The sequence below is a fragment of the Rhamphochromis sp. 'chilingali' genome (genome assembly GCF_963969265.1).
Source record: "Rhamphochromis sp. 'chilingali' genome assembly, chromosome: 19".
NCBI classification, from domain to species: Eukaryota; Metazoa; Chordata; class Actinopteri; order Cichliformes; family Cichlidae; genus Rhamphochromis; species Rhamphochromis sp. 'chilingali'.
In genome coordinates, this window is record NC_137946.1 from 34,176,029 (window position 1) to 34,192,937 (window position 16,909).

At 46.6% G+C, this 16,909-nt stretch overlaps 1 protein-coding gene across 5 annotated transcripts; it reads left to right on the top strand.

Annotated features, from left to right (window-relative positions):
- The first annotated feature begins 2,150 nt into the window (after window positions 1-2,150).
- Window positions 2,151-16,662, top strand: lcp2a (lymphocyte cytosolic protein 2a). 5 transcript variants are annotated; one of them, XM_080867926.1, is made up of 21 exons: window positions 2,151-3,616; window positions 5,917-5,979; window positions 6,059-6,105; window positions 6,334-6,399; window positions 7,398-7,420; window positions 7,926-7,966; window positions 8,186-8,279; window positions 8,538-8,611; window positions 8,731-8,791; window positions 8,895-8,972; window positions 9,147-9,169; window positions 9,372-9,391; window positions 12,398-12,493; window positions 12,631-12,649; window positions 12,912-12,927; window positions 13,042-13,117; window positions 13,247-13,278; window positions 13,801-13,859; window positions 14,280-14,354; window positions 14,496-14,645; window positions 15,598-16,662. In XM_080867926.1, exons 1-21 carry the CDS (start codon window positions 3,539-3,541, stop codon window positions 15,745-15,747), a joined length of 1,341 nt encoding a protein of 446 aa, XP_080724052.1. In that variant the 5' UTR covers window positions 2,151-3,538; the 3' UTR covers window positions 15,748-16,662. The 5 variants fall into 5 exon arrangements, with proteins under 5 accessions (XP_080724052.1, XP_080724053.1, XP_080724049.1 ...); XM_080867927.1 differs by having other exon boundaries at window positions 8,734-8,791; XM_080867923.1 differs by having other exon boundaries at window positions 8,186-8,366; window positions 15,598-16,661.
- The last annotated feature ends 247 nt before the right edge of the window (window positions 16,663-16,909 follow it).

Sequence of the window (16,909 nt, forward strand, 5' to 3'; positions counted from 1 at the left end):
CAAAAACACAACATCTGCAACTAAACAACATCTGCAACTAAACAACATCTGCAACCAAAAACAACATCTGCAACCAAACATCTGCAACTAAACACAACATCTGCAACCAAACACAACATCTGCAACCAAACACAACATCTGCAACCAAAAACACAACATCTGCAACCAAAAACACGACATCTGCAACTAAACACGACATCTGCAACCAAACACGACATCTGCAACCAAACACGACATCTGCAACTAAACACAGCAACATGTGTTTGCAGATGTTGTGTTTTGGTGTTTTTGTTTGTTTGTGACTCATTTGTCATTTTTTAAAAATAAAGTAATTAAACAAACAAATAAACGCTGTTGCTTCCTGAAATGGTCCAATCAGGAGCCAGAAGGCTGTAATGGAGGCGGGGTTTTGTTTTTCACGCTGCAGCGAGCCGTTACCGTCAGCTGCCACCGCCTCGTTTACATGTCTGCTCTCCCATCATGCACCTCTGCCATGGTGCTGCATGCTCCTGAGTCACTGAGCCATGTGACCTCAGGGAAGGAGGAGGTAGCAGACGAGGGGCTTTCCTGAGCTAAACTTAGTGTGAAGAAGTGAAACATGAGCGCATCCATCACTCCATCCTTCTCTCCAGTTTGTATGGAGACACATTAGTGCCAAAGCATCCATGAGTCCAATGATCTGAGTTTAAACGACTCAGGTGAGACTTCAAAGTGGGACGATGTGTTTCTGAGTTTATCGTTTCGTTTAAAACTGACGTTTTAAAACATCATCCGTGTCATCGCAGCGGCTCGCCCTCTGTGTTTGCTCTTTCATATAAAATCAAATGTTGGGCCTGTGATAAATAAGCTCTTATAATAGAATAGAATAGAATAGAATAGAATTCAACTTTATTGTCATTGCACATGCACAGGTACAGGGCAACGAAATGCAGTTTGCATCCATCCAGAAGTGCTTTAGTGATATAGATATATTACAATATATATTAGCAATAATATAGATATGTGAGTATATTACAGAAATGGGTCTATTATGGTATGTTATAATGTACACGGTATGAAGTATGTTGTGAATATTCTATAACTAAGTATGTACAGGCTGTAGTGAGTACAAGCTATGTACAGGATATGAACAGGATATAAATATGAAAAACTATACAGAATATGAAATAAATAACTTTACAGAATCTGAGATATACAGCTATACAGAAATGGGAACTATGCAAGTTGTAAACAGTTGTAGGATTAAAGATTATCGAATGTACAGAATGATTATTTACACAGAGCTATACAGTAGTGCAGTTAAGATAAGTGAGGGTGTAGATAGTTTCTACAGAGGCTATATAAAGTGCTGGTGGTTGTGAGTGGTGGTTCAGTCCATGTTATTATTGTGTTTGAGGGTACAGTTGTCCATTGTGGGTGTGTGTATGTTCAGTCCATGAGTTTAACGTGGGTCAGATGTCAGGAGGCAGAGTTCAGGAGTCTGACAGCTGTGGGGAAGAAGCTGTTCCGGTACCTGGTGGTCTTAGTCCAGAGGCTCCTGTAGCGCCTCCCAGAGGGCAGGAGGGTGAAGAGTCCATGTGATGGGTGACTGGGGTCTTTGATGATTTTCCCAGCCCTTTTCAGACACCGCTTCCTGTAGATGTCTTTTATGGCAGGAAGTGGTGCTCCGGCGATGCGCTGGGCAGTTTTCACGACCCTCTGCAACGCCTTCCGGTCCGAGGCAGAGCAGTTCCCGTACCAGACTGTTATACAGTTGGTCAGGATGCTCTCGATGGTGCAGCGATAGAAGTTCACCAGGATGTCTGAGGACAGGTGGTTCTTCCTCAGAGTCCTCAAGAAGAAGAGGCGCTGGTGAGCCTTCTTGACCAGCTTGGAGCAGTTGGTCGTCCAGGTGAGATCCTCGGAGATGTGGACTCCCAGGAACTTGAAGCTGCTCACACGCTCCACAGCCGTCCCCTTAATGTGGATGGGTGGATGTGGGTCAGCATTCCTCCTGTAGTCCACGATGAGCTCCTTGGTCTTCTCGGTGTTAAGCAGCAGGTTGTTTCTGTCGCACCACTCAGCCAGACGATCCACCTCCTCCCTGTGGTTGGCCTCATCGTTGTCACTGATGAGGCCAACCACAGGTCCAACAACGTGGGACAGGTCCGTGTGTCCCCTCTCCTGCGCTGCAGGTTAGCATCGTCCTGCTCAAACATGAAGGCCACACAGAGCTGCAGGCTTTGACCTGAGCCCTGAGAACGAGCCGGACGCTCCCTGCCCTCTTCAGTCTGACGGCGCGGCGTCCTTGATTGGCTGGGATGGACCACCTCCATTGTGGTGGAGCTGTAACCTGCACGTGTGGACGGCACGTCCAGCAGGTTTCAGGGAGTGTTCCTGAGACTCATCTGCTGAAGCTCACGGTCATCGGCCTCGTCCCACAGAGCGTCCTCCAGCTTCTCTGAGAACGCTGATGAACTGTTCACGGTGAGGAACATGATTCATGTTGGTGAAGCTCTGCCTCTCTGAGAACCTCTTTTTATCCTCGATCATGTGACCGAGCTGCTGACAGGTCACATGATCAGCTGGTAAATCTTCCTCCGCTTCTTCAGCACGAGCTTTTCTGAGATGGCTCATTCTCTCACTTTAATCTTTTGTTTTCTGTGTTCGATCACGAATAAAATATGAGCTCCTGTTTTCGTCCCGACTTTTTCAGGTTTGCTCTGAGCGGTGCAGTTCCTCTGACGTCCAGCAGAGGCAGCAGTGAGCCCGTCCCCATAGACCCCCATGTTAAACAGCAGATGTAAACATTTCACAGCCCGATACACAAACTGTTTTGGTAAACAATACTTTTACTTTGAATACTTGGAGTACATTTTTCAGAATGTGCAGAGGTGGCTTGACTGCACAGATGCATGCTGGGTAACGACCCTGGCCTTCGGCACTGATGGAGGCCCTCCGTCGGGCTGACCCGGGGTCGGGGCAGTGCCAGCTGATCCGGGGTTCGTTTGTTCCTCTGTTTGGCATTTCAACAGCGTCGCTGCAGCGAGTGGGTGCAGCTGCAGACGCTGTTCCGCTCTGTGGTCAGACGGGGGGTGGGGGTGATGCTGCCTTCATCCATCCCCCACTTCACTTCCTCTCAGAGAGAGAGAGAGAGAGAGGAAAGAGAGACGCAGAGAGAGAGACTGAAGGAGTGGAGGAGGAGGAAGCCATTTTGGGCCCGGGTGACATGTCTGCCTGCTCTTTGCTGCCTGCGCTGCCGGACGGACGCTCGCGCAGTTAGACCGGACGACTCGGTTTGGGGAAGTAAAAGCTGAGACGCTCGCAGCTCTTTGCTTTTCTGTCTTTCAGAGACGTCTGAGTCTTCACAGGAAGAGGCGGCGAGGCCCGTTAGTCAGACTGCGGGCTGAAGGAGAACAACGGCGCAGAAACTACGAGCCCGATCACTTCCTCAGAGGACGAGAAGCGAGCTCAAAGATCGCCTCTTTCTCTCAGATGTTAGCGTGCTCTGGGTCTGACAGCAGCCGGGCTGACGTCGTGCCTTTGAGCATCGAGCAGGATGAGTTCGGACCGCGTGCCGTCCAGGTCGGACATGATGGGGTGGAACCCGCAGCAGCTGGCGGACTACCTGAGAAGGGTGAGGCCTCCGTCCGTACTGTTTGTGCGTCCTCGTGTACGTCCTCGTTTTCAGCTCCTCGGGATCCTCCGAGCGGCGGGGTCAGCTGACTCATGCTCAGACGGCGCCGTGAACCAAACCGAACGTTAGTGAGCAGCAGCTCACCTCAGAGGCTCAGGTGAGCTGCTGCACCTGCCCGACACGGAGCTCGATGAGACGTGGTGACCGCAGCTTCGGTGTTTGATGCCCTGTGTTTGAAACATTGGCGTAGCGTGCTGATCAACAACACTTCAGTAAAGCTCTGGCTCGCTGTTAGTGCAGTGACCTCACTGATGATGTCATTCAAAATGCAGAGGTGCAGTTCAGACGGTCAGTCAAACAATGGTAATAATGCAAACTTTCATGCGATCAGACGTGCAGCCAGCTTCATGTGTCAGCCCGATGCTTCTGGTGCTTTGTGCATCTGTAGTTAAAGGCTGGACTGAGTAACTGTCGTCGGCTCTGCCACAGCGTGATTGCGTACAGCTTTCCTGCTGATCGCAGGGATGGTGACATTTTTCTGCAGAAGTTCAAACGCTGTGACGTAACGACTCAGAGAAGTTTAACGAGGAAGTGTTTGTGATGCGTTTGGATAAAAGTCCCCGAGAACAAGGACAAAGGCAGCCGGGTGTCAGTTACACTTCAGAAGCAGCAGCGTTAGCCGTTAGCTGCTCGCGTCTGAAGGCGGCTGCATGAAGAGGAGTGAGATGTGACAAACTGCCGGGTTTCCCCTTCCTGTGCATCTCTTATAATCTAAACAGTTCGTCTTACTTTAACAGACTTTAACATCTGATCACGTCTGATTATTTTTAGGTCACTGAGCAGCAGTTTGATGGTGCAAAGTATCGGAGCAGACAGGTGGAGCAGATGAAAGCTGTACGTCGGCGCAGAGCCGCAGGAAGTGTCGTTATTTTCCATTTGGGGTTTGATGGGGTTATTTAAGGCCTACGGTGTTTCAGCATGCGTGCTCGGAGGCAAGAATAGCAACATGTGGGAGATAATAACTGTAACTTGTTACAGACGCGGCCAAACATTCAAATCATGGGGTGAACTTCTGTAGAAGAAATCCCTGTGGGCTTATTTTCACTCTGAATGTCTCCTCACTGATCTCTGCACAACAAGCCTGCGGGACGTTCGCTCAGCGGAGACGCTTCAGTCCCGTGCAGATCGTCCACCCCAGCATCCTCCTCTGTCACACGCTGTTCATGTCCTCCTTCGCTACATCCATGAACCTCCTCTGAGCTTCTTCCAAACCACCTCAGCCTCTCTGACTCTGATGCACTCGTCCCATATCTCCATCTTCCACCTACTCCACCCTATCTGCACTCTGTGCTTCATCAGCATAAAAGACTGGCTCTATCAGCGCGACACAAAGTTTCCGAGCGATTCTTTTATAGCGTCTGATGTCAGAGGCTTTTAATGATTGGTGGATGCAACCCACAGACTCCTTTACCACTCAGGCTGCATCGTGTTCATTTATCAGATCTGTTCAAACGTGGGCTCGTTCTGCACCAAGAAGAAGAATCGTCATGACAACACGAAACGTGGAAAAGAGGCCGATGCCTGTTTGTGTCGAACCTCAGACCAGCTCTGTGAGCTCATCTCACTGATGCTGACGAGTCGCTCGTGCTTGGCTATGTTTTGAGAATCAGCAGGAAATCTGAGGAAGTCTGTGTGGGACAAAATGACGCTAACGCTTCAGTCCCGTCCATAAGCAGTTACAGCTGAAAGTCTGGAGCGAGGCGGTGTGGCCAGCAACTGTGACATCAGAAACCGATTCTTATCTTTGCTTTGCGTCACTGCGTGTGTGTGAAATGCACTATACACAGGTACACACACACACAGGTCTTTATCACCAGCTTCCACATTTATTTATAGTTTTCCCAGGTTATGATATGAACACAGTCTGACAGCTGCCGGTCCCAGCTGATTTCCCCCCCTGCTCCTCTCCGTCTCACTATAAAAAGGGAAGGAAACCATTATCAGTCCAAATCGCCATCAGCTGTTCTCACCGGCATCTCCAGCACCGCCGCGTTGAGCCCACTGCACCACTCCTCCCCTGCAGCCGTGCCCGGGACCACACCTCCGCCACAGTGTGTTAGTTTAGATGTTTCACATTCGCAGAATCGTCTGCGGAGAACATCACGTCCATACGTGAGGAAGAATCGGTATTTCCTGGAAGACAGAAAAGAATCGAATAAGAAACAGTGATAATAAAACAATAATAATAAATAGATGTGTTCATATTTGAATGATATGTCCCTGTGACGTCCCTGTTGCAGATGAATCTGTCCGGCTGTGACAAAGTCGTGCTGAAGCACTCCATCTCTGGTTCCAGATTTGTGGTGAGTTCAACTCAAGAAAATAAAACTGGAAAAGGAAAGAAGGGTGTAGGGAAGGATGTGACCCTGTTTGTTTTTGCAGAATCTGAGCGACAACGACCTCCAGAAATTCCCTAAACTTCATACTCCGTGAGTACTGCCCCCTGCTGCTGCGCTGTGGTACTGCAGTCGGCCTGGGCCACAGCTTTGATTGAGAGACATTTTACTGGATCAGTACTGTTAACAGAAAGTCTTCACTTGTAACCAAAGCTGGTGTTTGATGTTAGATGTGCTGATTATGTGGTATAGTCTGAACGCTGAGGGAGACCCAGGCGAGGGTTAACCACACTGTGACGTCATGTATCCATGTCTCTGCAGGATGATCTCCAAACTTAACAGTGAAATCAACAAGAAGGAGAAGAGGGGAGGCTTCTTTATTAAAAAGTACGTTCATGTTCTGCTTATAACAACAGCCTGTGCTTTAATCGTGGCAATGAAACGACAGTCTGGTAACCACTGGTGTCTCCTATACATCTGTTCAAGCACAAAGTCCAGATAGGGCCAGAATACTGTTGGACTGTGTTCATAGAAGAACCTGTATCTTAATCTGAAAGGCTCGCTCATGGAGCACGCCAGCAGACAGTGAAGGTTGATTCACACAAACCGTTTTCTGAGAAACGCATCACCTCATGTTAATCGCAAAATTCATGTTGCGTTGCTAAGCAATGGCTAGCTGGCTAACGTTAGCTTATTTGCTTGCTAGCTTTATTGCTGGTAAAACACTGTCTGAATTAGTGACTGACCGACCTGTCAAACTACTTTAGCAGCTAAAATGATCGTAACGTTAAATAAGGGTCGATTTTAGCATCACATGTCTGAACAAACAACCACCTGAAACGCCTCCGGGCACTGATTTGTTGTTAATGATTTCAAAGATTTATCAAGACTTTGCTGAGTACATGAAACTGATGCAGACTCTGAGCAGCACGCTGACGTTAGCTCGCTGGTTGCTGTTATAATGTGGTTTGTGTGAAATTGTTTGCTGAATGGTGCGAGCCAACATTTCATGCTAGCTGTCGTCTGTCTTAGAGGCACACGCTGTACTGGGAGCTCTGTCACGGCCAGCTTATTTATACGAATAACAACATACAGACTCACGTTTCTTTATATTAGAGTTTATCTCTAAGTGAAGTCTAAAAGGGAAAGTTGACTTCTGTTGTTGCTTAAAGACTGTTTTTCTGGATGTTTGCTTGATAAAACTTAAATTAGCATCAGAAGAAGGTGCTAAAACTTTTACAGTTGATTCATAAAAGAGCTTTGTTCGTGTTTCCTGCACACTGTTTTTTGTCTTTGTGGTTATTTTACATCTATTTAAAAACATCACCTGAGCAGTGCTGAGGTTTGACTCAGCTCTGACTTTCTCACACCTTTTTTTCTCACAGGACGTCCAAATATCAAGAACCAGGTAAGAATTTATTAATGTTTAATGTTTCTACACAGAGCCATGGATGGTTTGAATAATCGTCGCATGTATTAGTTGTTTCAGAATAAAATCCTTTGTAATGTGGTGGAATTTTCAGTGTAGTTTCCATCAGACTGCGTTCACCTCCGTCACACCAGATCAGAGTTCCTGATATGTGAAACTTAAACATAACGTTGGGTGTGCTGCCGTTTTACGGGGACTTTCCAATCGAACAGAAGCAGGAAGTGTTTGTGATGAAGTGTAAATATTTTATTTTGACAAAGCTGGAATAAAAATTCACAGGAAATAGAAACAACAATAAAAACAGGTTAGCATTATCACATAGTTTCGCGATGATGAGTAAGGATCTGTAATAGATATTTACCTAATTGCAGTATTATTACGAAGTCTAAAAGCTCGTCGTGTCGTCAGTGATTTGAGTCTCTGTGATTATTTCTTCGTCACATCTGGAAACACAGATGTTAACCTGCTGCTTTCTCCTCTGCAGAAATCAACTCTGAGCCTCAGGGATGGGGCGAAGACGAGTTTGTGAGTTTATCGATTTATTTACTGAATAAAAACAAAATTCATGATGTCGCAAACACCATAAAATACACATGAGAGCGATGACAGAGGTGACATTAGATAGAACACATAAATAATAATTACACAAAGATGATTCATTATTGTACACATTTACATTTTAAAGGATATACATGTGTTAGACGTCCACCCAACACAAGCTTCTCTCTGCGTTTCCTCGGTCAGGACGATGAATTTGACGATGACTACGAGAGTCCGTACAGCGACGATGACGGCAGCGGGGGAGACTACGAGTCCCCAAACGATGACCAGGACGCGGGTAACGATTACGAGCCGCCTCCTTCTGAACCCGCAGAGGACCACAAGCTGTGCCCCCCCCGGCCCATCGGGGACGGGGATTACATTGGTACCCTCATTAGTTCACACACGCCAGAAAATATTACCATCGAATCATCATTTGGGTTATTTCTGACTCCAGACGCAGTCGAGTTTGTTTCAGTGTTTGTAACGAAGATGAAAATAACGACCAAACACGCTTTATAAATGTGTGTGTGTGTGTGTGTGTGTGTGTGTGTAGACAACCATGTGTCCCGAGGTCAGCCCCCCGCTGTGTCTCCCCGCCCCCCCGTCTCTACGCCACCATCTCGGATGGTGAGTCAAGCTTATCGTAGTACCGAGTGTCTCCACAGAGGGCGCCACACATACTTTAGAATAGTTTGTTAAGTATTTGCTAAGTGTGTCTGTGTGTGTTTGCGTGTGTGTTATCAAAGCAGCCCATGGACGCTCGCAGAGACCCCTCCCCTCATTGTGGTCCACGACCTCCTGGAAAGCGTGAGTAACTTCCTGCAAACACGCTGATCACATGACATCTTCTCAGGTCATGTGATTCCTCTGGGCTCCTTGTTAAAGCTGCTCTTCATGTGTTTGTGTTCAGTGCCTCCTGAGCCACCGCAGGTCTTTCGTCACATCAAACCAGGCAGAGGTCCAGGATCCAACTCGTCCCCCATCAGAGGTAAATGACCTCACCTGATCTCGGCCCGCTGACTCACCTGTGCAGGCCGACAGGGCTGGAGGAAATCCCTCCCACGGTGGCCTGTCCCACCGAAACAAAGAAAAACAAACAACACGACTGAACTTTATGTTTGGAATCAAACTGTGAATGACGTTTGTTTTATCATCGTCACAGGACCGAACAACACGCGCGACAAGGTGAGTTTACAAAACACTTTGTACACATGACAAACCAGAAAAACAACACACGGATGAAGAGTTAGACCCGAGCAGCTCCACACGTCGCACGCTAACGTCGCACGCTAACGTCGCACGCTAACGGCACACGCTAACTCTGATCTAATGTTTCACTATGTTCATATTCAAACATTTACTCTCATTCATTTTCTGCTTATTGCAGCCGGGCGGACAACCTTGGAGGTGTGTACACACACACACACACACACACACACAGACACACACACAGACACAGACACAGACACACACACACACACAGACACAGACACAGACACACACACACAGACACACACACAGACACAGACACAGACAGACACACACACAGACACAGACACACACACAGACACAGACACAGACAGACACACACACAGACACAGACACACACACAGACACAGACACACACACAGACACAGACACAGACACACACACAGACACACACACAGACACAGACACACACACAGACACACACACACACACACACACAGACACACACACAGACACAGACACACACACACACACACACACACACACAGACACACACACACACACACACACACACACACAGACACACACACAGACACAGACACACACACACACACACAGACACACAGACACAGACACACACACACAGACACACACACAGACACAGACACCCACACACACACACACACAGACACAGACACAGACACACACACACAGACACACACACACACACACAGACACACACACAGACACAGACACAGACACAGACACACACACACACACACAGACACACACAGACACAGACACAGACACCCACACACACACACACACACAGACACAGACACACACACACACACACACACAGACACACACACCCACACACACACAGACACAGACACAGACACCCACACACACACACACACACAGACACAGACACACACACACACACAGACACACACACACACACACACACAGACACAGACACAGACACCCACACACACACACACACACAGACACAGACACACACACACACACACACACACACAGACACACACACCCACACACACACAGACACAGACACAGACACACACACACACACACAGACACAGACACACACACACACACACACACAGACACACACACACACACACAGACACACACACAGACACACACACAGACACAGACACACACACAGACACAGACACCCACAGACACACACACAGACACAGACACCCACACACACACACACAGACACAGACACACACACACACAGACACAGACACACACAGACACAGACACACACACACACACACACACACACACACAGACACAGACACAGACACACACACACAGACAGACACACACACAGACACAGACACCCACACACACACACACACACACACAGACACAGACACACACACACACACACACACACACACAGACACAGACACACACACAGACACAGACACCCACACACACACAGACACAGACACACACACACAGACACACACACAGACACAGACACACACACACACACACACACACAGACACACACACACACACACACACAGACACAGACACACACACACACACAGACACAGACACCCACACACACACACACACACACAGACACAGACACACACACACACACAGACACACACACAGACACAGACACACACACACACACACACACAGACACACACACACACACACAGACACACAGACACAGACACCCACACACACACAGACACAGACACCCACACACACACACACACACACAGACACACACACAGACACAGACACACACACAGACACACACACACACACAGACACAGACAGACACACACACACAGACACACACACAGACACAGACACACACACACACACACACACAGACACACACACAGACACAGACAGACACACACACACAGACACACACACAGACACAGACACACACACACACAGACACACAGACACACACACACTCTTCTACGTTCAGTTTTCAGTAATTCTTTAATCTTTTCATAGATTGTAAATAAGCAGATTTATACTTTTAACGTCTTTTACAAAGAATAAACATGCGTAGCTCCTGTCCTATGCTAAGGTAATAAGACAGTAAGTGTATACATCTGTGTACACTGACTACAGCGCCGTGTGAGGATTTCCATCTCGGCGCCCCAACTCAGGGTTAGCTTCATCCTCTGTGGCAGCTCTGCCGTGGGGTGTACCACAGGGATCTATTATTGGACCACTCCTGTTTTCATTGTATCTCCTGCTACTGGGTGCGATCTTCTGAAAACACAACATTTCATCTATACGCGGACGACTGGCAGCTTTGTCGTCTCTGTGGGTCTGCTGCCTGATTGTCTCAGTCATGTTAAGTCACGGAGGCTCTAAATGTTTACATTTTAATGAACGTAAAATGAATTTTATCCAGTCCCAGTCGTTCCTCAACTCTCACCCCAACCAATCACAGCAGATGGCCCCGCCCCTCCCTGAGCCTGGTTCTGCCGGAGGTTTCTTCCTGTTAAAAGGGAGTTTTTCCTTCCCACTGTCACCAAAGTGCTGCTCATAGGGGGTCATATGATTGTTGGGTTTTTCTCTGTTTGTATTATTGTAGGATCTACTGTGCAATATAAAGCGCCTTGAGGCGACTGTTGTTGTGATTGGGCGCTATATAAATAAAGTTAAATTGAATTCCTCTGGTACCCCAGATGTTGACTCTGCTGCACTGACCCTGAAGAGCTCAGTTACTAATCTTGGGGTAAAAATCGACTCTGCGCTTAGTTTTGATGGCAGTGATGAAATCTTGATTCTATCACCTCAGACGTTTGTGGAGGGTCGAGCCTTTTCTCTCCAGGCTTTTGTAACCTGCCAGGTCTCTCTGTCACGCCCACAGCTGGTTTTAACTGGTAAAAGAACATCTGAGCACCTCCTTACACTGGCTTCAAATTCAATTTAAAATCCTTTTACTGGGTTTTAAATCCTTAAACGCTCTGCTCCTGTATATTTACCCCCCCTCGTTCACGCCGGTCAGCTGTTGCCGCTACATCACAGCTGAAATTGAAGCTTTGGATCTTCCTCTTCACATCAGGCAGTCTACCTCAGTGCTGGTCTTTATTCGCTGACTTGTTATTTATTGTTATTGTGTTTGTTACTGTCATGTTTGTGCTGTGTAAATAAATGTTGGTGTGTTGGTGCACGCAGACCACCGCAGGAGGATCCGCCCACCTTTACCAAACCACCTCTGCCCTCCACCAACATCAACAGGAGCAACTCCTCCGCCCACCTCTCACCCAGCAGGTATCACCTGAAGATAAACGATTCACTTTGATGTTTACAGTTTATTTAATTCAACGTTTATTTGTAGCAAAATATTTTTATTTAACAGCTGAAGGACGATGTTTGAAAAATAGTCACGTTTGGTTTGTTTGTTTCAGCAGGACGGAGAGGAGACCGGTACGACACACACACACACACACACACACACACACACACACACACACACACACACACACACACACACACACACACACAGACGTAAATATAGTTTATTTATTTACTGTCACCAGGTTTAATATCTCTGGTTAAACAAATGAACATTTTAAATCGTGTTTCTCTGAGTTAGATGAAGACATATGTTTGTATTGATGTCCTCGTCTGAGGTTTGTAACATTGGGAAATAAAAGTTAAATTCTTGTGTTTTTCTTTTTTTCCTCAGCAGCTGCCAGACGAAGGTGAGGTTTATTCATTTTTTCCAGATTTACTTCCTAAATAAAAAAAAAATTAAACTTTGTTACTTGTTTAAAACGTGTGTGTTTAAATCTGTTCTCGCTGTTTTTCCCCTTCAGTGTCAAACAGCAACACTTTCCCCCTTAGCAAGCCTCTCCGGCCCGGACCCCCGGGCCCTCCCACTGGAGACAAAATGTGAGTGACCGTTAGACCATAAGATTTCTGTTTGTGGTGGTTTACAAAAACACAAACCTTTACAAGTTTAATTTTAAGTGAAAAATAGAGAATATTTCATGGTAAACTTATTTTTATTGTTTTTAACAGGACTGGATCGCTGCCACACAAACTGCAACCTCGTAAGAAGAAAATTCGTTTGACATTTTGTGAAATACACTTTTTCTCAGAGTGTAAATACATCTGTCCTTTCACAGTAAAACTCCAGAAATCGATTTGAAACCAGTGAAAAGGTTTAAAATGCCTCTGTGAGCGTGCTCAGTTTGTCCAGCAGACCAGAGATGAAACAGCTTTAATGATTCATACATTAGAATAAACAGATTTATGAATAACAGCACAAATTTATACAAAATGATTTCTTAAAAGTTAAATCAACATGGAACTGCACTGATGTCCAGCAGGGGGCGACTGCTCTTTTAAATAAAATATTTGACTATGGCTCCATCAGAGTCACAGTTGAAACACACAGTGGGTGAAAAGGTCATGTGAGGTTAGCTGTGGGTTGGTTTGGGCCGTGGTTTGGTTGAGTCCTCAGGACATAGAATAGAATAGAGTAGAATAGCCCTTTATTGTCTTTGCACATAGACATGATAAATGAATGTAAAGTGATGGTAGTGTGATTGTGTGTTTTTGTGGTGTTGCAGCGATGCCGTCGGGCAGACAGTCAGTTCGTCCTCCTCCATCTGCAGCAGGATACACACAGGTAACACTAAAATACACACGCGCTTGTCTTTGTGACACGTGGGCACCGTGGGTCACATAAACATTATGAGGTCCATACTGATCAGAACCTTTTAAAGAGGAGCAGCATGAGTTACTGACCCACGGTCAGTACTGCACACAGAGGAAGTGTTTCACAATAAAAGCTTCATCAAGAAATGACGGTTTCTATCAGACAGTTTTTAATTTAAAATACAGGAAACGGCACAGATGTTTTTGTTTGTATTTGATTTAATATATGTACTTTTAACGACAACAACAACAACAATAATAATAATTACAACAATGTTCTGGGTGATGTTCTTCAGTGTGAACAGCAGGTGGTGCTGTTTCCTTTGTCTTTGCTGAAACACACACAGAGCTCGTCATCAGAGGGTTTATTACTGTGCGTGTCTGTGTGCAGGAGCTGGACCCTCGCTGGTATGTGGGTAAAGTGACCCGAGGTCAGGCTGAAGGATGTCTGAAACGAGTCCGCAAGGTACCAGGAACAGAGCGTCATAATAAAAGTTTCTGTTATTCAGGCTTCAAACTTGTTTATCAGGACTCAGTGGAGCAGCAGTCACATACCCAGCATGCTAACACTGTGGTCTAAACATTTTAAATCCTGTGTCTCATCTAGGATGGGGCGTACCTGGTGAGGGACAGCACCCGGCAGCAGGCGAACCAGCCCTTCACCCTGATGGTCTACTACCAGGACAAAGTCTACAACATCCAGATCAGGCAGCAGAACCAGCAGTTCGTGCTGGGAACCGGACTCAAAGTCCAGGAGGTAAAATCCTGGATTCTTCAGTCATACAGCCAACATGTCTGTTTACTTCAGGCTTTCTTATTCACGTTTGCAGCAGATTTCAGTGTTCAGGGCACTTTAATCAGCTACAGAGGTTTTCCACATGATGTCATGTGCAGCTCACTCAAGAGCTGTCCGCCATATTGGACCTGACAAGGAGTTTTGATCACGTCCAATCACTACATACGTGAAATCATCACTACTTTTTGTCCCATCACAACAGATACAAGCATCAGATAAACTGTGTGACTGCATCTGTTTCAACTTTTTTATAGTTTCCTTTTCTGTCTCATCATCTTCATCAGCCTCCTCCAGGACCACCCTCCTCCTCCTCACCTGAACTTAGGCTTCTGACATGACAAATCAATCTTGTCTGTTATCACAGTCTAGACATGCGACCCTCCGTCTCTGGACAGCTGACAAGAGACGACTAAACAACATCATAACGTTACAAGCTAACATCACGGCAGCTAACATTACACTAAAGCTTAAACTGTGGCGAAGCTTACATGTGCTAACAGTAGCTAAGAGTAGCTAGCAGCAGCACCTACGGGCAGAGACACACAATGCTCGGACACAAGTCACTACATGTTGTTCTCTGTGTGATTGTGTATGTGACAATATAAGTGCACAGAGACGTGTTAACCTGAAAATGTAATAAAGATCAGGGAAATACCTGAAAGTGACCGTATCCAGTGACTCCAGGTCCAGTTGCTGTGTTTCTTGTAAACACTGAGAAGCATCCAGACTTTTGTTGGCCTTCATAACTCGTCCAGTACAATTTGAGGGGTTGTTGATATAAATGCTGTGATGTCAGAGCGAATACCAAGGTTACCTAACAACATCAGTAAAGTTCCACCTTCAGCGTTCACCTGTAATAACTGTGTTTGACCTGTAGGGGGAGGTGTAATCTAACTGTGTCTTGTATGTCCAGTCCTTCCCGTCAGTCAGTGACATCATCAGCCATTATTCCCAGTCTCCTCTGCTGCTCATCGATGCCAAAAACCGGAGCGCCAGCCAGCAGAACCAGTGCATGCTCTCAGACCCGGCAGGATACTACATGGGTGGCCAGAACTGGTCCTGACCGGACTGAACCGGATCAAACTTGGATCGAAGCGGCACGGCTGAATTTTGCAGCAGAGGGAAACGGTTAGATTTACGATGAATGTTCAAACGCCACTAGCGGCTGTGCTAAACGTCTTCCTGTTTCCAGGAAGGCGTGCTGTGTGGCGCCAGAGGAAAATGTTGGATTTTTGCACATGTTGCTTCAGTTGTTTGTTTGCCTTTTTGTGTTCCTCAGTTTTTACGGGTTTGTGACAAAAAAATGTCCCTTTGAATCTTAAGAAGAGTTCTTAAAAGTTTTAGCTTGTCTTTGGGATTTCTGTCAACACTCGATGACGCTGGGCCAAATCTACAGCGTTCACTTAAAATACTTTCAAACTAAGCCGACTGTTTCTGTCAGTTTCCTGTACGTCCTCACCTCCACATAACCTGTGCTTCACTGTTCACCTGTCTGTCCCAGCTGTCCTCAATAAAACCATCATGTGATGTCATTCGTGTCTGGATTTCTTTAACAAAGCACAAAAACCTTCATCTTTATATTTTTTCGCCTTCTGTATCACCTGATGGTAAAAGACGGAAGCAGCCAATGCTGACGTGCCTTAAACCTGCATTCTTTGTAATGTCCAGCAGGGGGCGACTGTACAAACGTCTGGCCTCTTCTTCAGAGCTGCTTTAATTCTTCATGATTCAGACTCAACACGCTGCAGGAAACATTCATCAGGGCTTTGCTCTATTTAGACATGACATCATCAAGACATCATCACAGCTGCTGCAGATGTGTGGGCTGCATCATGATGACACACCAGCCTGAGACGATCTGAGCTCCCTCTGTGCACTGCGTGCTGGTCTGCAGACCCCGGTGCAGAAGAGCAGCTCTGTGTTCGCAGCTCAAACGTGACGTCGTCGCAGGACCTGGACCCGCGGCGCAGCAGAGCGCGGCGCAGGACGGTGCAGCAGAAATGGAGGAAGAGAAAACATACTCAGTCGTCTGTTCATGTAAATCATTATTTTTAAATTAACGACACACACACAGTATCAAAGCTGTGTGAAGAGTGTGTTCAGACGCAGAGGGTACGAGGAGGGGCGGGTCTGACAGGTTATAAGCCAATGAACACACTGCAGGTAATCATTAGAATGATTTATTGGCGGGACCTCTCTATTGCCCAAGGTAAGATGTTCAGATA

Excerpts from the sequence above, each read along its gene's own strand:
- lcp2a (XM_080867923.1), top strand. The coding sequence starts at position 3,539 with ATGAGTTCGGACCGCGTGCCGTCCAGGTCGGACATGATGGGGTGGAAC. Across the intron at positions 8,367-8,537 it reads CGGGGACGGGGATTACATTG|ACAACCATGTGTCCCGAGGT; the intron begins GTACCCTCATTA and ends GTGTGTGTGTAG. Across the intron at positions 8,973-9,146 it reads CAACTCGTCCCCCATCAGAG|GACCGAACAACACGCGCGAC; the intron begins GTAAATGACCTC and ends TCATCGTCACAG.